We start from the raw sequence: 27,248 nt of genomic DNA on the forward strand, positions 1-27,248 counted from the left end.
CATTGCTTAAAAGCCAACAAATTTCATTTTTTTTAAACAACCTTGACACTAGGAGAGATGTATTTTTCCTCACAGTCAATGGCAACCATATAGGCAGATGGTAGTTTAAAAATAAGCGGTCTTACCTCAATGAAAGAAAAAGAGTGCCAGAGAATAAAAAACAATATGGTCTTGAATGAAGATAGTTTTTATTATATTATTTTTATATATTTTATTATATATTATTTATTTGTACATTGGCCTAATGGCCTACCAATTGAAGTAGAAACAAAGCACAGAAGGACCATACAGAGCAAAAATTTCCAGCACATGGAACATAAAGAATATCACTAGTACGAGCCCATTTAAAATGGTAGAAGTATGTTGAGATATCACTCCTGAAACCTTTCTTACTTCAGCATAAAAGACGACTTGGGTTTGTTCAAGATATTGAAAATGAAAAGATAGCAAAGTCTTTATAATGTTTTATTTAATAAACCACATTCAAATGTCTACTGTATTTAATAAACAGTTCATTTGAATTTTATATTATTTACTTTCTTAAAATACAAAATAACTCAATTATGAAAAAACTTAATTCTACTATTACAAAATGTCATCATTTATAAATATAACTGATTAACACGCTTTGACTTAAATTTAAAAAATTTCAATATTGTAAAATCAAGTCTAAGATTTGACGAAATTTTGATCATTGATCAAAACTGTTTTAAGGTAAGCTGTCTGCACAATGCCATCTTCAGTACAATTATATTTTTCTGCTCATTAAACATCCTGAAAGAAGTTCCTCTATTTAAATATCTTCAACATATTTTCTAATTTAATAATAATAAATTAGACATTTCAATTCTGCTTTATTAGGAGAAGATAAGCTTATCCTTAATATTCAGTAATTTTCTGGATATTTACTATATTTAATTTGTTCATTCTAAATTGGTATTTCAACTATGCCATATTTCATTTTTTTTTTTTTTTATTCCAATATTTTTTTTCTTTTGTTCCAAATTTTCACATGTTTTTATTCTATATACATATATAACCTTTTCATTATAAAGCATTTTAAGCAACTAAAGCATGTTTTGATCAGCCATTTGTAAATTTTTTTTTAACAAAACATTATTCTTTTCGAAAAATGCCTTAATAATCTGTTATAATCCATACGGAAATAAAAATAATATTCTTTTCCATGAAGCATTGCAGGTTTACTTTTCTTAGAAACACTATAAATGACTGCACATTAATTTTTAAGTATTCTTTTTAACTAAGGTTTTGATTGAGACGAAAAAGTTAATGTCACGAGCAGGATTCAACCCATGACCTTCGGCTCAATATGCCGTCTGCTGCTCGAACCACTTGAGCTATCGTGACAAGTGGTTAGAGCAGTAGTGTATTAAGCTGAAGGTTGTGGGTTCGAATCCCACTTGTGACACTAACTTTTTCATCTCAACCAAGACCTTAGTTAAAAAGAATAAATTGAAATAAATTAATATGGTCAATTATGACTGCTAAACATATACAGATTAATTCTTAAGGTTGTGATCTATGTTTGCCATCATTAAAACTTCAAGTATTGGTTAAGAATTTTTAACAGCAACCAAAAATCGTTATCATTAGCGACATTTTATTATGTACTATTTTATAACGCACTTTTTTAATTTACATTTTTCATTCACATCATTCTTCAGCTTATGGGGGGATAAATCTAATAAAATTAGTAATTTGTAAGAAATAGTAGTAGTTATTTTTTAATTTTTTTGAAATCTATTTTGACATCTGTTAATTTGAAATTTGACCATATGGGGATGCAAGATCATGCATAAGTAAAACATTTCTAAGTAAAATGCACAAATTTTCAGTAAACAGATTATTAATGTATAAGAGAACATAACAGCATAGCCCTGCACGGAGTTCCAAACAGAGCTTATCATGAAATGGAAAATTCCACTGACTGAGATTGTCAGGAGAATTTCACAATCACATAATGTCAACATCAACCTCTAACAAGGGAAGAGCAGAAAATACCGGTGGAATTACGAACTCCGATGAGAAGCTTCTGAAGGAAAAGGGTTACTATTTCATTCGACAACTTGGTACGCACAAACATGTCACAAAACCACTTCTTTTGAATGTAGCATTTGTAAGAAATTGGTGGTGCTTGTCAGGCTTAACTATTTAAAATATTAATTGAATTTCAGTGACTCCACCATATATAAAAGCATGAATGCATGCTAGTCATATGCACCATGCTTGAACTTAATAAAATATCCAAATTGTTATTAAATATCATATTTCTCATAATTGAATTTGTTTTCAGGAGAGGGATCTTATGCTAAGGTATATCTTGCTAATCAAATAAGACATGACAAGAATGACTTGACCCTAGCTTGTAAAGTGATCAACACTAAAAGAGCCCCCAAAGAATTTGTGGCCAAATTTTTACCGAGAGAGCTTGATATTTTGGGGAAAGTTCTTCACCCAAACATAGTCCATATCCATGCAATTTACAGCAGGAGCAGTAAATATTTAATATTTATGAGGTATCCATATATATTTAAAAAATTTTGGAAGATGATATTCCAAAATGTTTACTTAATTTTTCAGATATGCTGAAGTTGGGGATTTACTCGACTATGTCCTTGAAAAGGGCGAACTCGGTGAGAACATCAGCAAGGTTTGGTCATACCAACTGGCATTGGCGATCCAGTATCTCCACACTATGCAAGTGGCCCACAGGGACATAAAATGTGAAAACATTTTGATTACCAACAATTTTAATGTGAAACTAGCTGATTTTGGATTTGCGAGGTTTGTCGTCGACCACAGCGGCAAACCTGTAACAAGCAACACATATTGTGGGTCACTTGCGTACGCTTCTCCAGAGGTGTTAAAAGGCAAACCTTACTATCCAAAATGTTGTGACGTTTGGTCGCTTGGCATTGTGATATATATCATGCTCAATAAGAGCATGCCTTTTAACGATGGCAATATAAAAGTACTTTACAAGCAGCAAGTGCAGAGACAATGGAAATTCAGAAATAGGATCTTGCCGACATTGTCAGGGAGTGCGGTTCAAATTGTCAACAAACTACTGGAACCTGACTTCAGAAAGAGGTTAACAATTGGTCAAGTCGTTAAAGAGCCATGGTTCGACGATCACGGTCTAGAGATGACCGAAGAGGAACGTGAAGCGCTTGAAGCAGCCACTAAAGCTCAACCTCCCTCAGGAAAGTATACTTTCGAGGAAAAAGAAAAAGAACTGGTCTTAATGAGCAAGGACAGAGAGCCATACCAAAGCCTCACTAAGACAAAAGAAAGTGGGCATGCATCTTCAGCGGCTACTAGTTCCGGTAGAGAATCTACACCAAGAAACATGATCCAACGACAAACGGAAGATGAAACACTTAGAACAATGGATGATAGAAAATACTGATTTGTGTTGGAATTAAGATTTGTGACTATCCATTATTGTACTACTGATAAATAATTATAATATTAATATTAATATTATAATATAATAATAGAATATAATAATAATAGTATAACAAATCAATTTGAATTCATAAAAAAATATCATTAAATTGAAAATATTTACTTCAACATTGGCTGTTACGTTTCCAGTAAGAAAATCAGTTTAATGTCTTGTTATATTTCTTCCAATTTTAATGGGAAAAGGGTTCAAATTTTGCAGGTTTATCCAAATCCTCTCCTCATTTTTTTATTTTTATTTTGGCTCTTATTCAATAGTTTCATTCTGTCATCACAACAATTTCACTTCAGTTCTTGCAAATATCTAATTAATAATCACAAATTAGCTGTATGTTTTATGGTATTCACTTGGCACAAAACTAACCAACGACTGAATTGTATTACTTTTTAAAAATCAACTCAATGCATAAAATTACGTAGCACTGTGTTACATTTCTAAACTACATATTCCTCCAAAATATTTCCTATTAAAATTTGACAACACTTAGAAACAATTAAGAAAACAAAATAGTTTTGATATTAATCGATTTATGTTTGAATGTTGAAAAATGGCAAAAAGAGGTAAAATGTGGAAGGTTGTAAGTTGGTGTCCGAGTAGATTGAAGTCAGATAGCTCAAGTAGTTAGAGCAACTGCATATTGAGCCCAACGTTGTGGGTTCGAATCCCGCTCGTGACACTAATTTTTTCATCTCAACCAAGAACTTACGTAAAAAGAATAATTAACTGAAATAGTTCTGATAGTTTCATTTCCTTTCTTTAATCAACAGATCAACCAAGTGTCCACAGATTTAAAAAAATGGTCTATCAAACTTCGTTTCGCAGACAACTTCACATTCTATTTATACAAATTATATTTCTCGTTTATAAATCACATTTTGGTATAACCAGTTTTTGGCACTTTGAACTTTTCAAAGCCAGAAGTGGTGTGACTTCATCAGGTTCATTCATAACTCCAATTGGTACCTGAAACGACATATTGATCACAACAAATCCAAAATTCAATAAAAATCAAATGATAAGTACCCTAAGATCGCTGACTTTATTTTCTCTTTGTGCAGTCTCTAAAATAATATAATCTGTTGTAAAATCGTGATAAATTCTTGAATCGTTGACAACAATAATAACGTTGTCAACCCTTAGAAAGTACCTCAGTAGAATAAAAAATCCAGAAGGCATCACCCTCTGCAAATAAAACCCTGAATATAAACTAATGTATAATGTATTATAAGTCTCATGAACCATGAGTGAGAAAAACATGGTGGTACCAGTGGTTACGATTACATAATCCATTTACCTGGGTCATGTTAAGAAAGTACTGAAGAATTTTTTAAAACATATATTGTAAAAACTACTTACTATTCTAACAGAGCATACTGCTATTCCATTATCGTGTAATTCATCCTCAAATAAGGTTAAATTGCGATATAATAAAATTTCTTCTTTTTGCCTCAATTTTTCCATATCAATGCCTACTTCAGAGTCATGAACATCCAAATTTGAAAATGTACCTTTGTAATTAGTTTGGAACGTCCAATCAAAATCACCTACTGTCCTTTCCACTAGTCCAGTATCCTCCCTACAAATAACAAACTGTATTTCTATCAAAACATCTCACATTTCGTCATACCTGGCTCTTTTCCAGGTCTCAGCACAGGAGATTTTAACGTTCATGTTCTCTGACTTGACAAGCTTCAAGGCATCAAACGCGTTGAACTCAACTGAGCATCCAGACTTATGCACTAACTGTAAAATATTATTTGGAAACACCATTTCTGGCAAGTGGGTGAGATTGAGCTCGTGGTTGTACCTAAAACGAGCCAAATTAAAATAAATCATAAAGAAATTTCATGGAGATTTACAGAATATAGACTCTGACACACCTACAGAATGTGCATTCAGTATTTCCACTTTTACAGTTGTCAGTACATTTTGAAGGGAGGATGTGACTGCTTCTGTACCTCACAGTCCAATCTTGAAAATTGTGTTCCTCCATGTTACTACACACTTGATCAGAGGACTCCATTTTCTGGAACATAAAATGTTAACCGATTGAGGATTTCCCCTTCTGAAAATTTGGTTTGGAATTGTTGATATTTAATTAAATTAAGCGGAAATATACAGAGATACTGTAGGTGGCAGCATTAAGGGTAGTAGTTACAATATCCATTTGTTTCAGCTATAAACAATTTTATCAATTTAAATACATGTAAAATCATCACAAATAATCTGGATTTTGATATGGTTCGGATGAAAAAACAAAAATAAATTCAACTGATTTCTGCCAAGATTTCAACCCATTTTAAGCTCGACATCACGGCAAATCAATTTTAAAGATGTCTACAAATTGATATAATTAAGTTTTTTTTAATACTGTTTCAAATTTATTTGAAGACCAACTCAGCCCCAACATTGCCAAGGTCTGTAACTCTATTGAATCATACTGCAAAATCACGATATAAAAATTAATTTTTTATACTATAAAAGAAAAAGAAAACCACAATGTACAAAGACTAAACAGGATATTACTTATTGTAGCAGGAAAAATGTTGGGAGCATATGTTGAATGCGTTTACACAATAAAATAACTTCAACAATAGCTCAAAGCATGAGTGACAAATTAAGCAATTAAAAACACAACAAACAGGATGAATTTTCAGGATGTGAGATTTATTTATAAACGTGTCACTTTATTAATATGCTCTACTAGTCCAATAAATCTGTATACTGAAAACTCGAGCATCTACAAATAAATTATGAACTGTAAGTACTTTATAATTATAATAATAATCGTGGACAAAAACAATAATGTTGATTGAAATAAAGGTGCCTTACTTATGTTCTTTATTAGTGTATGCAAAGCGCAAAAACATTTTAAAGAACAATTCTCCTGGTGGAACATTGATTATGATTTTCCAAATGGTGAGGAAAAAAGAAAATTTATAGAGTCCGGAGCATACGTTCAAGGAAACAGCTTGATTTCTAGTATTGATAAATGGTATGACAAAATTTTTTTGGCAGTACCACGTCTTAAAAATGGTGTTCCTTCAACACTAAACTACATAAGCACTGCAGGTAAAAGAATTTTTTTCTCTCGATTTCTCACGACAGTCAATTTTGTGTAACATAGTGATTGTTTATGCTTGACTGTCTCTGATAGACCGAACATTGAAGAAGTGTGCCTTTCAGAGAAAACGAAACACAATCAGCAGACCTAGATAATCAGACAACCAAACTATTTTATATATTAAAAATTAAACTTCATCTTAAAAAGTTTAACATGAAATAATTTCTAACATATTTTGTAAAAACTATAAAAAATTTATGGACAAGCCAAGTAGAAACTGAAAGCAACAGAAGATTAGAAAGTCAATAACTTCTTTAAATCCATATATGTATTTAGTAGCCATAATTGACTGTATTAACGATTTTAATGGATTATACTTTTTATCTAAAGTCTTGATTGAGATGAAAAAGCTCATGTCAGCAAGATCCGAACCCATGACCTTTGGCTCAATACGCTGTTGCTCTAACCTCTTGAGCTAACATGACTTGGAAACCACAAAGGGGGAAATTCGGTTTGTAGGATAAGATGAAGAGTTGATGTCAGAGTGGATCAAAGTCACGATAGCTCAAGTGGTTAGAGCAGCAATTTAATGAGCCAAAGATCGTGGGTTCAAATCCCGCTCATGACACTAGCTTTTTCACCTCAACCAAGTCCTTAGTTAAAAAGTATAATTAATTATATAGTTAAGAAGCATTTAGAAAATAGCTCAAAGTAAGTGCATTCCGTCGGATGGATATAAATTACCCTTTAGATCTTTTTAAATCACTGTGAACATATGGAGAGGGTAAAATTACCAGATAATATGGATATAACATTGTATATGGTTTAATTCTTATTTTTATGAAGAAAATTCTTAATATTGTAGGATTGATTTTTTTATTTTTATTTTAGATGCCTATACAAAAGCCCCTAATCTCAAACCTTATCCATCATGGGACTTCAATGAAAACACAAATAAAACTTTAAAAGGTAAAAAAATGGTATCTGTCATTAGTCTCTATGTTGACAAATGCAGTAGACTTTGGGCTCTTGATACTGGAATAGTGGAAGAGTTGAAAATCAAGAAATCAGAATCACCGCCATCACTGCATATATTTAATTTAAATGATGATAAAATAATACGGAGATATGTACTAAAAGAAGAGGACTACAAGTGGGATTCAAGATTCACAAATATAGTAGTTGAAAACAGCCATGGCAATTGCGAATACTCTTATGCATATCTGGCCGACTCTAAAAACGGCCTTGTAGTGTACAATTGGGATCGTAATAAATCGTACCAGATAAAGCACAATTATTTTTCATTTGAGCCGATCTGGGGCATTCTAAAGACTGGCTCAGGGAGAACAATTCAAGTTGACAACGGGATCCAAGGCATGGCGTTGTTCATGATGGACTTAGAGGGTTACAGGAAACTCTTTTTCAATCCGATGGCCGGCATCAATGAATTTTCGGTATCGACGAAAATTCTGCAGAACAAAACATGGGCAATGGATAGCATCGACGACTTCCACTTTGTGGGTGAGCGAGGGCTAAACTCTCAATCATCAGCTAGCATTTTTGACCAGGACACAGGTGTTTTATTCTACACTGCTTTCACTAAAAATTGCATTATGTGCTGGAATTCTTTTAGGTAAGCTTACTTTAATACTTGAAACTAATTACATGCATACATAACAAATTTACGAAATAGCAAAATCAAACAATATAACAAAGATAATTTTAAAAACTAAATTATACTTATGTACTAATAAATCTACATTCAAAATAAACAGCCATTCTTTGTCATTACAGTGCAATATTTTTTTCTTTGGTTTAATTTTGTTTTAATATTTGATATGACAATTCTATATGCCACTCAGTCTTTTGCCAAATATCTGTTACAATTAATATACTAACATTTTGAGGAATAAAAAAAATTCTAACAAGGAACTTCTAAAATTTGGAATGTGGAACCAATTTAATATAAACGATTTGTAAAAAATAATTTGAACAATAGAAAAAATTGCACAATTTTTTTAGGCCTTTTCCAATTGAGGAGGTTGATTGAACTATGTTGCCTGGTTGACTCTCAACTAACTGGCTGTATGTGAAAAGGTTCGGGGTTCCGAATCATTTGCTACTGGCTACACCCCTTGACACCCTTTTTACTCGATGTCTCTCCAGTAGTGTAGAACCTGATGCGCGGCATCTAGAAACTAGGCTATTCTCACAGTCTTCTAATGACTGTTTTAGAACAATATCTAACCTGTCTCTTTATCTTGTTCCATAAGTGTTCTATGGGATTCATTTCAAGAGAATGTGCCGGGAAATTCATTGTCGTAATCCCGACATCCTCCAACTAATGGGTGATAAGTCGAGTTACGTACGGTCTCACATTATCCTGCATTAACACCTTCTCCTAAGGTCCAATGGAGCGAGTAGGACCACAGCTTTCAGAAAAACTTCCTCAATGTACCTTAGAGCAATCAAAGGTCCATTCTATACGATAATCAGTTGGGTACGGGTATGGATGTTGATTCCATCCCATACCATAACTGTCTTTGAAACTGCAGGCATGAAATCTTCTCCACACACAGTTCTCCGGCACTCATCTGGGAAGAAAACAGCCTTGTGATGCTGATCTATAGTCGCCTTTCTACTTGATGCTTCTTTGTTAGTAGAGACCTAATGTGTCTATAGACTAGGCTACATTCACAAAGCCTTCCGATGACTGTTTTAAAGCTCATCCTTAAATTATGGACCGCTTGGAGTTGGCTACCTATCAAGGAAGCTGTTAAATGACTGTTCTGTAGTGCAGTAAGGGCAGTAAAATGTGATCGTCTCTAGTACAACGCGGTTGACCACTACTTTCTCTTTGATCGAGACTCCCAGTGGCCCTAAACCACTGAAAGACCATTGTGGATGGTAAAGCTCAGCAACCCAGGTCTTGGGCTATGTAGCGAATGCTACATGACACTATGCTGTTAAGAAAAACATTAATAATTAATTTTTTACTCAAATTTATTATTTTGTCAAAGAAAACATTAAAAAAATTAACTCACTCTACAAGTTGGCTCTGGATAGTATTAAACTGAATTGATTTTCTTTGTTTTTAATCTAAAGAGTGTAAAAGGATTAGTTACACTCTAATAAAGCTAAGCAACAAGTTATTAATCTGTGATGTTTTAACACAACTATTAATCTTCATATCTACTTATCATGGAAAATAAAAGTAAATATAAGAGTCTGATTTTTGTCTTTGAGCGTAGTATGAGAAAAATTAAGTGGCCTGATAGTTTGTCATGGAGTGTGTCATGCTGTTTACCTGTTAATCGGTGATTCATGACAGACAAAAAAAAGCTAATCAACTTGAAAAATTTGTTCCAATCGTTTCCTTACATCCACCATGTTTCAAAATTTACCGCATACCTGTATGTCTGTCCAGAGTATAAAACCAAGTTGAATATGTGCATTTTAAGGTATGTGTTATAAATCTACCATGTTGAATAATTTTAGAGGAGTTGAATTTTCTGCGGAACACCATGGAATCGTGGATCAGTTCCAGACCGTCCCAGGCTCATACCTAGCTGACATCAAACTAGATTCAAACGGAATGCTGTGGATCCTTACCAATGATCTGCTTGATTTCCTGTACGAAAAGAACTACAGTAAAATCCCATACAGGATATTTTCAGGGGTTTCGAGACAAGTCATAAAAGGCACACCTTGCGAGCCTCTTTGAAATTGTTCTAAATAAATTAGTTTTTGCATATCAGTACCAGTAAAAAAAAGTACTTTACTTACTTGAAATTATCTAAATTGTTAAATAATAAGAATTCTCTCAGCAAACTATTTGGGTTTTTGTTTAAATAAATGTTTAATAAAGCATTTTAAATTCTTGCTAAGTACATTGTTTGAAATCCTGAGTTATTTTTTTAAGGAATACACTAACACGGAGGTTACTAAGTTTGCAACCTACTAAAAACTATTAACAATTAAATGATAAACTTATACTTTAGTGCTTTAAGTAAATTATTGAAAATTGGGCAAAAAAGGATGAATTATTGGGATTATTATTGACATGATGAGGCGCGTTTTATTTACTTCCACGGCCGACCTGAAGTCACGGCTTCGCTGCTTCACGCTTCGCCGTGGCCCGCTACGGTGAAACTTCACGCTTCAGGGCCACGCGTTTTCAACCGGACCAACTGAAAATCCAAAGCATTTTCATGGCCGAGAAGACTTAAAAACAAACTAATTAAATACATAAATCTACCATTTTCCAGCTTCTCATGGTAGAGAAAATAAGTCATCATCACAACCTTTTTCTCTTTCAAGAAAGGAACCTTAAAAAGATAAATTAATTCATCTTCAAATTAGGGATGGTTCATTCCTAGCATCATTGCATCGTAGCACTTTACTAAAGTTTTACAAAGCTTTAATCTTCTCTCCTGTCTATTGTGGTGCGGTGCTACTGCCCTTGATTCAGCCCAAATATGTGTTCTGAAAATGCTCGACCATGTGCAACGTAGGGCTTTACTGGAGAGGGCTGAACTCAGAGGAGTGATAGGACTACTAACTGGTCACTGGCATCTGAGAAAACATTTACACAACATGGGCATATACAATGATAATCCTATCTGCAGATTATATAATGAGGAGGAGGAAACACCCACCCATATCATGTTAGAATGTAAAAGCAACATTTACAAGCTCAATGGAGATTTAACCTAGCATAGAAAAAACTTAGAGAACGAAATTGTAGCAGCAATAGTCAATGACCTGATACTTCTAAGGAGAAGGATTGAGTCTATTGCACTGAACTAAGGAACTAGGAAGATACAATAAGCCAAAAGGCTGCAATGCCTTGGAGCACAAACCCTGCTTCCTAGTACCCTTATCACCATACCATCATATGGCTTTTAGACTCTGTTCGGGCGCATTTAGATCTGACCCTATAATCAGTATACTCGCCGAAGCTGAGGAACCCGATCTAAATAGAAGGAGCCAGAAGGAAGTTGTGTCCTTTTATATAGGCATATACATTATGGGAAACCCAGAACACCTACTTAATCAAATAAAAACTGAACCTAACATTAAATTATTCAATGAAAACCACCCTAAACTGGCTACACCATTTGTACATGGGCAAATAAATATCTTTCACAATCGAATATAGATCCAGATCAAACCTGAAAAATAACACAGCCACCAACCCCTCCCTGGCTACGTCCAGAAATTAAATTTGATTTTTCTCTTACAAATACGCGAAAACAAGAAACAAACTCTATAGAGTTCAAACAAAAATTGCTTGAGCTAAACCAATGTAATGATGCTTTAATCATATACACTGATGTTTCCAAAAAATCAAATATGATAGGTTGTTCTTATGTAATCTTGTGGGTCACCCTTCTATTTTTGTTTACCCTCACTTTTCAGTTCGTATAATGCAGACTTATTTGGCATTTGAAATGCTTTAGATGGCCAATACTGAAATAGTAACGCCAAAAAAAAAAAAAAGCTTTAGATGATTCGTCTATCAGTCATATAAAATAAATTTTCTGATTCTTATAGTGCACTTCAAGCAATTCAGAACCTGTACTACAAAAATCCATTAGTTCAGAACATTTGGCAAAACTTAAAAAAAAAAAAATCTCTGCACAGCTCTTCTGTTTCCTTCATTTGGATACCAAGTCATGTCGGGATAAGGAATGCCATCTGTTGTCTTTTACAAGGCATTTGATTTAATCACCCTTTTCTGATAATCAAATTAGCTGTTTATGGTTTCCATGGCACTCTTTTAAGTTGTTTCTCTTCCTACCATTCCAATAGAAAACAATGTGTTAAATTAAAAGCCTATTACTATTTTCTTATTCTTGCATCCTCTGGAGTCCCCAAAGGATCACACTTAGGCCCCTTTCTATTTAACATCTTTATTAACGATATCGCATATGCTTTTAATGACACACGCTTTCTCCTATTCGCAGGCTACCTCAAAATATTCCACAGAATCTATTCTGAATCTGACTGCATTTATTTACAGCCCAAACCTGGAAAAGTGGTGCATCAACTATATGGCACAACATTATTGTTTAGCAGACATAAATCTATCTATATAATTATCCAAGATCTTGGTATTCACTTCGTCCAATCTCTCTCTCTCCTTTAATCACCATATCAACCTACTAACTAGTAGTGTAAATAAATTATTATTCTTTATCTGTCACTATTCCAAGGATTGTAATCCCACGCTTCTACCCTTCCACATCCCTTGTCTGTTCCCTATTAGAATGCTAGGGCTCCTTAATTTGATTGCCTCACTACAACACCTAAGTTAAATTATTAGAGCAAATTAAAACAGAAATTCCTTAGGTGGATAGGCTGCAGCAAAATGGGTACATCTTATGATGACATTCCAATCAATATCCTGCAGCAGCATTAAGATTAATTTCTACTACACTCAAGGCTCTATTCTTGTTAATGTTAATTTCTCAAAAATTTCAATTGTATTACATTTTATTTTTATGCTACTAGTTTAATATTTATTTCTGCTAGATTTTATGAATCTAGTTTTCTATCCAATGTATATTTTATATTATATTATTTTATATATAATGTATAGTATTATTATTATTGTTGTTGCTATGATTGTTACTTTGACAAAACTAATTTGATTGTCAATTTTTTATATTATTATATTATGTTTATTTTTATTGATTCTAGATTTCAGAAATGTTCTTTTCTGTGTTTTTCTATTTGTTGTTTCTACTATGTTATTTTATTGTAAATATTATTTGTCAAAAAAAAAGTGTGCCTGCATGTTAAATAAATAAATATAAATCACGAAGTTAAAAACAATTTCAGTAGCAGATAAACGAAATTGATAAAATAACAAGAACCACATCAACCAAGCATTAACAATAGTAATAATATAATAATTAAACTATCCCAAAAAGTTAACAAATATATGCCTTCTTTGCTGATTTCTCTGCAATGTTCGACACTTTTTTGATCGCCCCTCATTGATTTTTTAAACCCTATCCTTAGGAAATAATTAACATGGACAATTAGGTTATTAATACCTATTCTTAGGGTTTATCCTTAAAAATGGTAAAGGTCATTGAAGCTTTGTTGATGGGGATGACTGGCTCATAATGGCAAAAGAAGGGAATATCATGAGAGTTTCAGTATCAATATGGGAGTTAAACAAGGAGCATTCTTAGCCCTTTACTGATCACATTGTTTTTGAATGATTTAGAAGATGCCTTAGTCGGAGGGAGGAATTATGATAGAAAATGTCAAAATTAAAACTACTGGTGTATGCAGGTGATTTTGCTACTTCCAACCACACAAATATTGCAAAAAATGATCAAATCTGTAGAATTTCTGTAGAACACCAAGCCCATTTACTTTTTCAGCATTCGTTCTGTAAACACTATACATAGGATGGTTTTAAAACCATTAGGGACCCTTGAATTAGAAAAAAAAATGGTTTGTGGTATTGCTAAGCTTGCCCCAGTCAATGGTTTATAATTTTTGTTCATCAAAAAAACTAAATTGGAATAAAAGTTTATGTAATTTTTAATATGTTTAATATTACTAATTAGTTCATATGTAAATAACAGCTTTCAATTTTATAATACCTTTACCAAATCATTTTTGAAAAATATTAAATTCACTTGTACAATTAAAACCTACACAAAATTTTTAAAGACTAATTAAATTTCTCAATGAGTGTTCTTCATTTTTAATAAGAACATATGAGTTCATGTATGGCAGATACTTCTTAAAATCTCAAGTATTTATTAGTTTAGCGTTGTTACTGTATTTTTATACTTTTTATACAGTGTTATTTACAAAAGCGAAAATATTATTATGCACTAAATTTACACACCTCAGTAATTTATGTGGGTAAGAAGGTAAAAATTAACGAACACCAAAGTTCAATTTAAAAAAACAAAAGTAACTCAGACAGATTCTAATTTAAATTGTACACATTGGAAAACTTCTTTCACTTGTTGACTTCAATACATAAAGGAAAATGGGCGATGCATCCCTTGACAGTTCCGATAAGTATCTTCTCGCACAAAGGGGTTATACAATTCACCGTAGAATCGGTGAAGGCTCGTACTCGAAGGTATACTCTGTCTCATACCAGACAAAGGGCGATATGGAGGATGAGTTCCCAAAGAATCTCAAGGTTCAGCTTGCCTGCAAGCTGATAAAAGCAGATAAAATGCCAAAAGAATTTGTGACCAAGTTTCTTATAAGGGAGTTGAACATTCTCACAAAGCTCAGCCATCCTCATATAATACACGTCCACAGCACGTTACAAAGAGGAAATAAATACATGATATTTATGAGGTGAGTCAGGTTTTTTTTTCATCACATTACTTATGTAAAAGCCGAAATAGTTTTGTCTTCAGTTTTATGTTGCCAAATTTCACATATGTTTTTCTTTGCATAAGGTGATTGATTACCCTCGTTTCTGAACATCTGGAGAACTCATTGGGTTTATCCATTCATTTTTTAAATTTTAACTGGCGAAATGTTTGATTTATATGTTAAAATATATTGAAACAACTATTTTTTAAAAATTTGTCATTTTAAACCAAATATAATCTCTATTTATCCTTTAACACTTGTTTTGTGTCTAGATTCAAAGAATTTAAACACTTACTAAGAAAATCAATTAGAAATAATTACAATTATAAATTTCATAATTTTTTTTTTTTATATTGGTAAAAGAAAAAATAAGCCTTATTCAATTTTAGGCATGCTGAATATGGCAATTTATGCGATTTTCTCATCACTCATGGGGCCTTAAGAGAGAAAGTGGCAAGAATATGGTTGAGGCAGATAGCTGTTGCTCTGATATATCTCCATACGTTGGATATTGCCCACAGGGACATAAAATGTGAAAACATCCTTATCACAGCAAACCACAATGTCAAGCTGGCCGATTTTGGTTTCTCCAGATTTTCCGTGGACCACAAGGGAAAGCCGCTTTTCTGTTCTACCTACTGTGGTTCACTTCCGTATGCCTCTCCCGAGCTGTTGAAAGGGATTCCTTACAATCCAAAGCTGTCCGACATATGGTCACTGGGCGTCGTGCTTTTTATAATGCTCAACAGAATCATGCCGTTCAAATCGGACAACCTGACTGACCTGTGGCTCTCGCAAATGAACAAAAATTATAAATTCAAATCTCAGGTTCTCAAGACGACTTCTCCAGAAGCAGTGACCATCGTATCACTCATGCTCGAGCCAAACTGCCACGAACGAATTACACTGGAAGACATTATCAAATCAAAGTGGATGGCTGCAGAACCAAAACTGCTCGACTTGACAGATCTTGAGAAAAAAGCATTGGTTCAAGCTCAAGAAGTAAGGGAAGTCATCAGGCCTCACAAAATGGCAAAATCATCCAAAGAAATAAGTAAAGAACCGCAGAAAAAGGCCCTCCCTAAAAAACATACCCTAAGTTCTACTAGTGACAAGGTGTCCTCGATGAAGTTTGAACACGAAGAGAAAATAGAAGATTCTCTATTTAGTGATCAAATAATTAGAAGTGAAAGTGAAGACTTTACAAGTACCCTAATTCCCAAATCCGCATCATCAACAGGAGAGCATTTCTCTGCAGAAGAAGAACATTCACCAAGTGTATCAGAAGACACACTTATTTAATACACCTTTGAATGGTGAAGCAGAAATTATGAAATTTCATAATTACAGTGATTCGCCATTTCATGCAGTGAAAGATTTTTTATATAAAAAAAAAAAAAAATAAAAGTATAACAAGCACTTTTCTTAATTATATCTGTAAATTAAATTGGTTGATAAAGTGAATGAAAATACATCCGAAGAAAGAGGCATAATCATAATCTCACAGCCTAGATATTAGGATTAAGGATTTTAGATTAAATATAAGTAATCTTATTGTTTATTTTTGTAATGATTCAAATAAGTATTCAAAAGTATATTATCCATAAATGAAACACAACATATTATAAGTAAATTAAATAGAGAAAAATTAAACTTTCAAATATAAATAAAACCATAAGGTCTTATATTATTAAAAATGTTTTTTCCCCTTTTTTGAATTAGATTGTTTCTTGTTTTTACATAAAGAAATATGGACAGAAATACTCCGCTTGACAATTGCTTGCCTCAAAGTTCTGTTCATTCATTATTAATGATAAATACATTTTCTTATATAATATTGTATTTTATCTTATATCATATTATATAAACGTGAATTATGTAAATACATTTTTTGTACAACATTACACAAAAGTATTAATGCATAGATTGTGGAGAAAGAATAGACAAATTAGGCATGAAATGCTTAATAAAAAAATTAAAAACATGATAAAAAGTATAGTACTAGGATGATATTATTAATTAATAATTATTATAGATTACAACATACTTTTCATTAATGTTCATTGTTGATAAAAATTTAATCGTGTGAATTCAACAATGTTTATTCTAGGCTACATACAAGTTCATCACCTTTCAAAACCTCACCACGTTTCACAAATGAGTTATGTATTAAAAAGTTTAGTTGAAAATATTAAACGGCCAACATAAACAAAAATAAAATATACACCTTAAAACAATATTATAAAAAGCAATATTACATATGTATAAAACAAGAACCTTTTGTTCAGTTATTAATACAAAATCATAAAAGCAAGCACAAATTTGCTACTTTCTAATTTAAAAATAAAAAAATAAAAAATAATGATGTTTGTATCCCATCGCCTTGTAAGAAAGAATATTTATTTTTCTGAGTAAAGATGAAACTTTGTTTATACCAAATCAGTACATCTAGTTGGTTAGTCTAATTGTAAGGCAAATAGTGTATTTTTCAACAAATTTCATCAGCTTACAGTCAAAATAATTTAAAGAAAACTGTCTTAAATATTCTTGCTACAGTGTAAATTAATAGTTAAAAAACAAACTAGTTAGTCATATCTGAAAATATTGAATTTTAAGCCTAATTAACAATTTATACACCTTTATTGTGAAAGTCGATTACAATATATTTGTTTAAATACAAAAGTAATCATCGGCCAATTGGAGAAGTTATATCACAGAATAAAAAAGTTAGACATGGATATGTTGAGTTGGAAAATATACATCATTTATACAAAGAGGATAAATATAATCGTTGAAAGTCCTCGAATCAGGACTTTTGCGAATCGTTTGAAGGGAAGTTTTCAATCTTGGAAGTCTCACATTTTTCAGGCATTACAACCTCTGATGTTGGATGCATCAACGCTATCCTAGTTGACATCTCTTCAAGTTCTGGAAAGCAAATTATGGTTAAATTTCTAAGCATCCTTTGAGAGACTTTTTACTTTAGTGTCAAAAGAATTTAAAAAATTCTACAAACTGAAATCTTATTAAAGGTTATTTTAAATAACAAAGCTATCAAATTGATTAATGTTAAAAAGTAATTAAATTACAGGTGAGTTCAAAATACTCATACAAATGTTGAAGCTAATTATTAGACGAGATAGTTATAAGGATGTCCCAACTTCCAGACATGACCATCTCAACCCAGCCCTCTGACGGTAAAAATGTAATAGAGAACATGATTAAAAGAAAGTGGTTGTGTTGATAGCCTAGATTGGCAGAGAATCTCTCACGTATCAAAAGCACTGTCGATCAGACTGGTAGAAGTGGAATCAAGTCCACCCGGTTAAGAATAGGTCTTGCGAGTTCTGTCCAAATAAACAACTAACTTTTGAGCCGAAGCCCACGTACGTGTCTAGCAAATAGACAAAGGAAGCTCAATGTGACCCCCTTGACCCGATATGAGAATTGTGCGTAAGCAGGGGAGTGTGTATCTGGGACCTCTGTTCCGATTTTTGGAGAAAACAGGGTTGTTTTATTGCATATAGTGCTTAGTCCCCTAGAGAAGAAAGTGAATATATTCATTGGCATAAATGTCTAGTGTGAGAGGGTCATTGGCTTAATATTGAGTACCCCATTGACCCTCAGGCCGGGTTCACATAGGCGATGGAGGAGACAGATACGGTCATTCAAACGGAGAGACCGGCAGGTGACCGGTATGAGATACCGAGTTTTAATCGCTTGGGATGTTCAGTCGCTTGATATTTTTGCTATGAAGGCAGCTGACGGGACACTGTGCAGCATGGTGTCATTCACAAGTTCATACTGTATCGAGTAGATCGCTCCGCCCGACTTTTGTTTTCATATGCCTTCTTTGAAACTTTTCAAAAATAAATAGAAGTACATTTTTGACCACAAACAAATTTCATTAGTTCAAACATGCTTTGGAACAACAGTGACCATGATTATGCGGATAAAGTTAAAAAAGAAAATGCATGGCAAAATGTGGATGAACACTTTACTCTACTTTTACTTGTGTTTCGTTTAATTAAATGGCAAAGAGCTATAGCTTCTAACTCGTCCATTATAAAAATATAACATAATCAAACATCTAGGTTTTTAAACTGCTTGGGAAAGTATCAAGAAGAAATGAAGGGGAGGCAAATGAATCTAGTTGCCTGGATACTTTTTGTATCTCATACTGGAATCGCATAGGTGTCTATCATACCGAACACCTCCTTGCGAATCGGACCTAAGAATTAATTATATAATAGTTGCAACGGGTGATGGAGGAATATTGAGTATTCCACTGCCCTAATTGAGTGAATGGTTTTTAAATATGACAGAAAACATTTAAGAGTGAGTGAGAATGATAGGAGAGAGATTATGTTGGGGGCTAAAATGATCTAGCTGTTGATAGCTCCTGGAGCCCAACTTCGGTGGCTGGACGGATAAGACCAAGGTCTGACCCTAGATTCGAACACCCAGGGTGGGTGATTCTTGAGGACTGTTGATAATTTATTGTAAATTACAAAAGCTGGAATTGCCTGGGACTGCGAGATATGATTGCCTCAACTCTGTATATGTGCGTATAATATGTACATGCATTATATAAATCAGTAAATACATAATAGCAAAATAACTTAATGTGTATACCTGTGGTGTAATTTCTTTTAGTTCTTTTCCATTGGCGTGTGTTAATAATGCTGTACATTGCGACAACTATGAAGAAGACGAGGCACGCGAAAAGTGCCGAGCAGAGGGCTAAAGCTTGCCAGTCCCAAACGAACCTTTCAGCGGCAGTAAATGGCACAGAAATTACATCAGCTTCATTATCTTTTGGCATCGGAAGTACGCTGATTTTTGATTTTTCGTAGATCACGTTCCTCCCTACCTCCTCCTTGATCATTTCCCCAGGATTATTTAATCTTCCCATTAATTCTGAAATTGATGATGGTTCACTGAGAAACATATTGTGTGAAGATGAAGCGGATTTATATGAAAATGGCTCTCTTTTGTTTGATAAAAGAGTTGCTAAATCCATTTCTCTCTCGTCGGTTTTTATAAGGTCCTTGAATAATTGCTCGTCCACATCTGCAAAGTATTTGTGCTGCACTTCTTTATGAGAGTTAGAATGCTGCCAGTTATCAATTTTTCCTTTGTTATTATACAAGGGATAATTAAGTTTGACCTTTTTTTTTCTGTCTGCATAATCTTCTTTCGATGATGATGTACTGTCTTTATTTGAGAATGAACTTTCTTCACTGTCTATATCACTCTTTTCATCTTTAAGATTTTTTAAAAGATTTTTCTTCTTAAGTTTGAACTGTTTTTTCGACTGCATCAACCATTGTTTAAGAATATCTTCATCCTCTATTTTGGAATGATGACTACTTTTTTTATTGGCTTTTTCTTGAAGTTTTGAATCAAATCTAAACATACTGTGCTTTTTATGTGGCAATTCATCTGAAAAGTCGTCATCATCATCGTCTTTAGACGATGATAAAGGTTCCAAGATATGTTGACGTTTGTTTTCTAAAGGAAGGATTGAGTGCTTCCTGTGCTTCCTACTATTTACTTCTTCGACATCATCCCAGTCAAGGAATTTGTCATTAACCCTTTGGCCGAAGGTATAATGTTTTTTATTTTTGCGATGATCAAAGTCTTTCTGCCTCTTAGAATGCCCCAGTTTGTCAAGGTGCTTGCTAAATATGTCCTTATATATATCATCATCGTTGTCATCTATGTTATCAGTCTCAAAGTGAATCGTTGTCTTGTGATGCTTCCTCTTCACCCAAGGCAGGTCCAATTTCGACAAGTTGGACATCGGTTTGCAAACCGTGTCCTTGTGGCCCTGACACGGTCTCATTGTAAGCTGATGTGGTGGGCATTTTGTGCATGGCAAACAAATCTCTTCTTCGTTTGACCAGTACTCGTTCAAATTGCAAAGTCGGTGTTCAAGACTGACAAAACTGACTGACAGGAGACAGATAAAAATAGATATTTTCATCTGAAAAAAAAAAAAAAAAAAAAGTTTTCAGTTTTTGAAAATGGTTATACTTTATTAAATTATTTAAAGAGAAAAAAATGTTGTTTTTGGCCCCTAGCAAAAATTTCCAAATACAATTATATTTTAAAATAAAGCTAAAAGTTCAACTTTTTTAAACAAAATTTATTGAGAAAAACCAATACAGTCCAGCCAATAAAAACTTTTGTCATTTAAGATGAGACTTCTGTTCAGTAATGAGCCAGCTCTTCCAAATTTTACACTGCGCATGTTGTTTTGATTTTGTACATAAAATAGTTAAAAAACAAAAATAAGCCTCAAGTAGACTGGAAGTGGGGTGCTAAAATTATTCAAATCTTATCATAAGCTTATTAGAATGACCAATTTGACATAAAACGCTTGTTTTGTTGACAGAGAAATGGAAATTGCCGGATTTATTACTACAAAATACTCGTTCCTTTGGCCTCAAATTACCAGGCATCCTTTATATAACTCTGCAGCCTATTGATGATGAAATTTGATAAGTATAAAAATAAAGATATGAGAAAAAATATGTTATGTTCTATCATAAAAGAAACAGTTTGCTGATTTTAATCAATTTTTAGAACCATATATAAAAAAAAGAAACTTCAATGGTCTACAAATCAAAAGTTGATCAGTTTCTATTGACACATGTGAACAAAAACTGATTTAAGTTGCTTACAACTTTCGTTGTTCAACTTTAGCATGAGAATACGTCTTAAAACCCCTACAAATCTCTGCTTATTCGCATAGGAAAAATAAAACATCTTACAATAACAATTGTTGAAAATTGAAAATGGAAAAAAATAAATAAAAAATAAAATTATTGAAAATAATAATTTCAAATTTATTTTTAAAGTAAATCTGTAACACAGAGTTTCAACTGCTTTTTCTGAATTTAAACTTTATAACTCAGAACAAATATGACAGAATATACAAGGACTTGATGTAATAGTGAAATTTAAAAACTAGAAAAAATTTTACATCTGAAATACTGAATTCAAAATACATTTAAAACTATGCTTGCCATTTGACAAAGTAAAGAAACAAAATTTTGCAATATAAAACCAATAGAAAAATTTAGCAATGGATATTATAAGGTAAACAGATTTACATACTTCGAATGTCACAGATATAATTAGAATTGGTGGAATTTACTTTAATAATAATACTAAATTAATGTAGAAATTATTAGAAAAGTGTAAAATATCTTTCATACAAAACAAACATGCTCAAAACAAATCTAGCTTTTCATTATACCGTTATTTAAATTATTTATTCAAAAACACCCATTAAATCCAGTAAAATGCATAATTATTACTGCGACTATATGAAAAGATAAAAGTTAATACCACTTAAATTAAATAAATTGTTACCTATTCTACCAAGCACCCTATATGCAATTAAAGTATTAAAAAAAAGTTAAATCTAAATTATATTAAATTTGGGTTTTCAGAAAATTTAGTCAGTAAATCTGAAGTGTGTTGTGCAAAACATTTTAAATGTGAATCGATCTGAAGTAAGTCTGTTGTATTTTTGCCGAGCTTTCGGCTTATATTAAGCTTTCTACAGCTATAACAATTATATTATTGTAATAGCTGTAGTAATTATAATTAATTAAAACTACTTTGACGTTCAGCCATCTATCACATTTCAACTCTTCTGCTTAGCTTCAAATTCACTCAAGCCTTCTTCAGGATGATAAAAAAAATAATAGTTATATTAATTTAGCGGTCATAACTGACTATATTAATTATGTGTGGTGTTTAGTGACCATTAGTCAATGATCATTCGGAGATCGTGAGATGCGGTCTGGTGTGACGTAGATTTTAGAAAAACATTTTCTTTACCGTGCCAACGTTTCCATCTTTATTGAGACTTTTTCAGGGCCTGGGATTTATAAACATTGTTCGAATTTTGCAAATACATGTATGATGTGGGATGAATTTATACAATGCTAGAAAATTTTAGATTTAAAAAAATAATGAATTTATACAATGCTATCTAAAATTAATTAAATCTAAAATTTTCTAGCATTGTATAAATTCATAATTTTTTTCCACATCCTACAAGTATTTGTAAAATTCAAACATCACACCAGACCGCATCTCACGATCTCCAAATAATCACATTAATTATTTCAATTATTTAATCTTTTATCTAAGGTCTCGAGTTTCGGTGTTTTATAGTCTTACTGTCTGACAGTACCGTGCTTCCTTCATATTTTTTCTTTATTATTGCATGAACCTCAGCTTAACATTAAAATAAACACCTTTGGAAATTTCCTTAAATTTCATAGCCATTTGAAAATGTGTCAGTCCAAGGTCTCAGTTTAAATGTAAATTTAATCGCTGCTTCATTGCATGACTAAAAATCTAAAAAGTCATTTTGTTAGTTACGACTAAACTTATTAATCAACTTTATCTCAAGATAAAATATACGATGAATGAAACATTTGTCTTGAATGGATATTTAAAAAATATCCAAGGTCAATTACCCTAAAACTTTTAACAGTATTTTATTTAATTCCAACCTAGTTTGTATGTAGTTATTTTAATAAATTGCAAGGTTTGATTAATGGGTTTTAATAATGGACCCTTCTTTTAAGAAAGTAGATCGAGTAAAACCCAACGGATTTTTTTTTTAAATAAAAACACTCATAATCTAAATAGTATGTGTATTTTTTGTTTTTGAAGTTCGTGTATTTTTTATCATTTATACAATATTTAGTAAATTCTAGGGGAAACGTTAAGATATGCGTACGCGACTGCATTGTTGTTGTTGATTGTTATAGCATAAACAAAGCAGTTGTTTTTTTTATTGCGAAACGAGGAGCATACTTTTCTACTAGGTTTATGGCGTTAAAATTACTGGTATTGAGATTTTAATAGTAGCCATTGTTGAAAGTATGATAATAAAGAAACGGACTTTTAAAAAATTAATACAATGAGATAGACGTTTTACTCACCTTTTCTTTCAGTAGAGAATAAGTTAAATTTCAGAAAACAATTCTGCACTTATGCAACAGTGGGACGTTGACATTATTATTAGAATGGAATTGTCTTATCTTAATCCCAACATGCTGGCGCACAAAGGAATGAACAACAACACCGGAACTGAATAAAACTAAAAAAGGGATCGTTAAATGATTGCGAACAACGGGAAATAACGAAAATATAGATATAACCAAACTCGACGGCAGAGTTTTCTGTGTAGTTCCAATATGGCTAGGGCGAACGCGAACTCCTTCCCTTCCCTACTCCCCCCGAAACTAATCCCAACTTTGAAGTTGGGAGTGGAGAAGTGCTCAAGTACCGTCTGTAATGGCGAACTTAGTTCACTAGAAAGTTCAATTTCAGATGATTGATCGGCTAAATCACTGCTCAGAATGAAAATATATTTTATCCTATGTTCATATACATAAATATGAAATAAAATTTGTTACAATAATCGGATACATCCTTTCTACATTATAGAAGTTAAATCATACATAGTACAGAAAGACATTTTATTTATTATCATTATTTAACTTTATTTTTTACTTCTTTTACAATAAGTAATATTTTACATATAAATAAATATTATATTTAAAAAGAAAATCTATTACTCTTACAATAAAATAATTGCAAAAAATCCAACAAAACAAGAAAAATATATGAAAAGAAATTAAACATAAGCAATATAAAAGTAAATTGCTAAAATAAAAATAATATAATTTTTATTTTGTAACGGATTTTTAAAAAAAGGACCGTCTTTTTTAAGGTTTTATTTTAATCGTGGGATTTGTAAGACTAATTTGTCTTATTTAATGTTTTTGGTTTATGTTAGAAAATATTTCCGTTTTTTTTTTTTTTTTTTTTTTTTTTTTTTAAATAAAAACGTAAATACATCAATTGTAAATAAATGCAAAGTACAGAAAGACATTTCATTTATTTAACTTTATTTATTAACTTATTTATTAACTTTATTTATTTACATTTTTACAAGAAGTAATACTACACGTATAAATAAATATTACATTTAAAAACAAAAACCATTTTTCTTAGTATAAAACAATTGAAAAAAAAATCAACAAGACAAAATATTACATGAAAACATTAAACATAAGCAATATAAAAGTAAATTGCTAAAATGAAAATAATACAATTTTTATTATGTAACAGATTTTTTTTAAAGACGTATTTTTTAAGGTTTTATTTTAAACATGGAATTTTTAAGACTAATTTGTCTTATTTAATTTTTTTGGTTTATTTTAGAAAACAATTTCTTTTTTTTTAATAAAAAAGTAAATACATTAATTGAAATAAAGTGGTGTATTTGCATTCGTTTAACCATAGAAATGTTTTCTAAATAAAGCAATAAATTTTTTGTTAGTTTTACATTAAATTCTTTTAATGCTTCGGGAATTTATTTATGTATTATGACCATTTTGCACCTATAATTTAAATTTATTCAAATATAAATTTATAATGTTGTTCATAGTTTTAGTTGTTTCCTTCTTTTTCCATACAAAATTGTATAAATCTAAAGACTATCTTGGCAAAATTATTACTGTTATTTAATGTAAAGAGGTTAGAATATTCAAATAATAAAAATAAAGATTCTGACTGTCACAAATGCAAAAACTTACAACAATCCTTCTTCAAAATTCGAAAATGGCCCACTGGCTATATACAGCAGTAATAAGACTCAAAATAATCTATGGATCACTATCTGATGACCCCAAAGCTAATCAAAAACTAGCTTCCCAAACTCTAGGCAGCATACAAAGCATAGCAAACCTATTTGTCTCAGGGGCAATGAAAATAACCTCTACAAGTGCGCTAGAAACTGCTAAACCTACCTCCACTATAAACATTCATACAAGAAGAAGCTAAAAAAATCTCATTTAGGCTCCAAAAACTATTAAATTGGATGGGCGAACTAAACAATTCAGGCACACAACAACAATTAATAAAATCACCCCATTCCACAAAAAACGGAGTAACCGGATCAAGTGTTTTTTGTACAAGCCCAAAATATGAACAATAAAACTCACTAGGGAAGTACACTTTGTTCTTCCAAGCAGAAATACATGCCATTAATGCTTGTGCCCTAGAAAATCTTTAAAGAATCAGATAGCCAAGCTATTAAAGCATTAGCATGTAAAAAAAATCAGATCAAAACTCGGTTATGAATTCATCTAAAATCTTCAAAACCTGAGGAAACACAATAACCTGATGATATCTTGGGTGCCAGGACAAAAACATACACTGGTCAGAGGATGATCCCCAAGACCATATATATGCCCTGAACGAATACTTGGGCAACAAAAACAAATACAGAATCCTCAATCACAGAATGGATCCAAAGAGAAAACTCTAGGGGCGCTAGACACAGTAAACTTATGCTAAATCAACCCTTACTGGCAATCTCACTGCTGCAATGAGAGAGAGCCAGATTCAGAGGAGTGATAAAACTATTAACCAGACACTGGCATTTCCAAAAAATTGTCATATTCAACGATGATGCCAACTGCAGATTATGCAATGAGGAGGAAGAAACAACCACCCATATCACCTTCGAATGCGAAGCAATGGCTCAACAGAGACATAACCTAACATATCAAAAAATATTTGACCTAATATTTCTGAGAAGAATGATTGAGTATTAGAAGTAGTGACCACTTTTTCTCTTATGAACACTCTGGGTCAAGGTATGGTTTTGAAAAAGAAAGCAAATTCAGTAGCTATTGCCAAGCTTCGACCTATTTTAAGGTCATAATCAGGGCAAAACAACAATATTGACATACATAAGTTTTTATATGCGATCTCAAATTGTCTTGAAGACAAGGACTCCTAGGCAATGTTGGGACCGAGTCAGTCTTGACGTAAATTTAAGATAGCATGTAAAAACTTAAATATGCCTAACTGTAGACATATTTAAGGTTGTTTCCCTGATGATGACCTCAAAATAGGTCGAATGCTTGGCAATAGCAACTAGATTTGCTTTCTTTTTCAAGGCCAAATCTCGATCCAGAGTTATTGTAAGAATGATTGAGTCGATTGCACTAATGACTAAACTAGGTTTCTAGGAAGGTACAATAAGCCAAAAGGCTGAACTGCCGAACTCTGAAGTATAGGACAAAGTTTAGGGATGGTTAGTGATCATTATCATGTCAACTTGGCAAAACTTGGTCATAGGTTTTCTCGACCTGACCTCTGACCAGACCAGACCAGAACAAGACAATAAGTTAGAAATTAATACAACTATAAATAAATGTCAATCCAATGTTTAAAATTAAACGTCAATGATGGGTTAATCGATTAGAAATACGGTGTAGA

General features: G+C 32.2%; 5 protein-coding genes across 11 annotated transcripts; 3 read left to right on the plus strand and 2 right to left on the minus strand.

The window, feature by feature from the left end:
- The first annotated feature begins 1,496 nt into the window (after positions 1 to 1,496).
- LOC106669837 (testis-specific serine/threonine-protein kinase 6-like) lies at positions 1,497 to 3,498 on the plus strand. The gene is made up of 3 exons (XM_014399617.2): positions 1,497 to 2,090; positions 2,315 to 2,537; positions 2,602 to 3,498. Exons 1-3 carry the CDS (start codon positions 1,982 to 1,984, stop codon positions 3,428 to 3,430), a joined length of 1,161 nt encoding a protein of 386 aa, XP_014255103.1. The 5' UTR covers positions 1,497 to 1,981; the 3' UTR covers positions 3,431 to 3,498.
- Positions 3,499 to 4,320: 822 nt separating this feature from the next.
- Positions 4,321 to 10,711, minus strand: LOC106669838 (TIP41-like protein). 5 transcript variants are annotated; one of them, XM_024226162.1, is made up of 6 exons: positions 10,638 to 10,711; positions 5,368 to 5,513; positions 5,115 to 5,294; positions 4,844 to 5,063; positions 4,511 to 4,669; positions 4,321 to 4,450 (listed from the first exon to the last, which is right to left on the minus strand). In XM_024226162.1, the coding sequence occupies exons 2-6, from the start codon at positions 5,508 to 5,510 to the stop codon at positions 4,349 to 4,351; spliced, it is 804 nt and encodes a 267-aa protein (XP_024081930.1). In that variant the 5' UTR covers positions 5,511 to 5,513; positions 10,638 to 10,711; the 3' UTR covers positions 4,321 to 4,348. The 5 variants fall into 5 exon arrangements, with proteins under 5 accessions (XP_024081930.1, XP_024081926.1, XP_014255105.1 ...); XM_024226158.1 differs by lacking the exon at positions 10,638 to 10,711 and adding an exon at positions 10,338 to 10,620 and having other exon boundaries at positions 5,372 to 5,513; XM_014399619.2 differs by lacking the exon at positions 10,638 to 10,711 and adding an exon at positions 10,338 to 10,619.
- On the plus strand, positions 5,520 to 12,701 carry LOC106669836 (protein yellow-like). Of its 3 annotated transcripts, XM_014399616.1 has the most exons (5): positions 5,867 to 5,904; positions 6,023 to 6,247; positions 6,311 to 6,559; positions 7,443 to 8,184; positions 10,050 to 10,331. In XM_014399616.1, the coding sequence occupies exons 2-5, from the start codon at positions 6,241 to 6,243 to the stop codon at positions 10,273 to 10,275; spliced, it is 1,224 nt and encodes a 407-aa protein (XP_014255102.1). In that variant the 5' UTR covers positions 5,867 to 5,904; positions 6,023 to 6,240; the 3' UTR covers positions 10,276 to 10,331. The 3 variants fall into 3 exon arrangements, with proteins under 3 accessions (XP_024081900.1, XP_024081893.1, XP_014255102.1); XM_024226132.1 differs by lacking the exon at positions 10,050 to 10,331 and adding an exon at positions 12,521 to 12,701 and having other exon boundaries at positions 5,520 to 6,247; XM_024226125.1 differs by having other exon boundaries at positions 5,520 to 6,247.
- Positions 12,702 to 14,217: 1,516 nt separating this feature from the next.
- Positions 14,218 to 16,306, plus strand: LOC106669894 (testis-specific serine/threonine-protein kinase 6-like). The gene is made up of 2 exons (XM_014399739.2): positions 14,218 to 14,897; positions 15,308 to 16,306. Exons 1-2 carry the CDS (start codon positions 14,575 to 14,577, stop codon positions 16,218 to 16,220), a joined length of 1,236 nt encoding a protein of 411 aa, XP_014255225.1. The 5' UTR covers positions 14,218 to 14,574; the 3' UTR covers positions 16,221 to 16,306.
- A 191-nt stretch (positions 16,307 to 16,497) lies between these two features.
- Positions 16,498 to 24,188, minus strand: LOC106669879. Its single transcript, XM_014399708.2, has 3 exons — positions 23,894 to 24,188; positions 19,554 to 20,907; positions 16,498 to 17,846 (listed from the first exon to the last, which is right to left on the minus strand). The coding sequence occupies exons 2-3, from the start codon at positions 20,905 to 20,907 to the stop codon at positions 17,725 to 17,727; spliced, it is 1,476 nt and encodes a 491-aa protein (XP_014255194.1). The 5' UTR covers positions 23,894 to 24,188; the 3' UTR covers positions 16,498 to 17,724.
- Between the last annotated feature and the right edge of the window lie 3,060 nt (positions 24,189 to 27,248).

The sequence above is a fragment of the Cimex lectularius genome, unplaced genomic scaffold (assembly GCF_000648675.2).
Source record: "Cimex lectularius strain Harlan isolate CLEC.00 unplaced genomic scaffold, Clec_2.1 scaffold76, whole genome shotgun sequence".
Classification (NCBI taxonomy): domain Eukaryota; kingdom Metazoa; phylum Arthropoda; class Insecta; order Hemiptera; family Cimicidae; genus Cimex; species Cimex lectularius.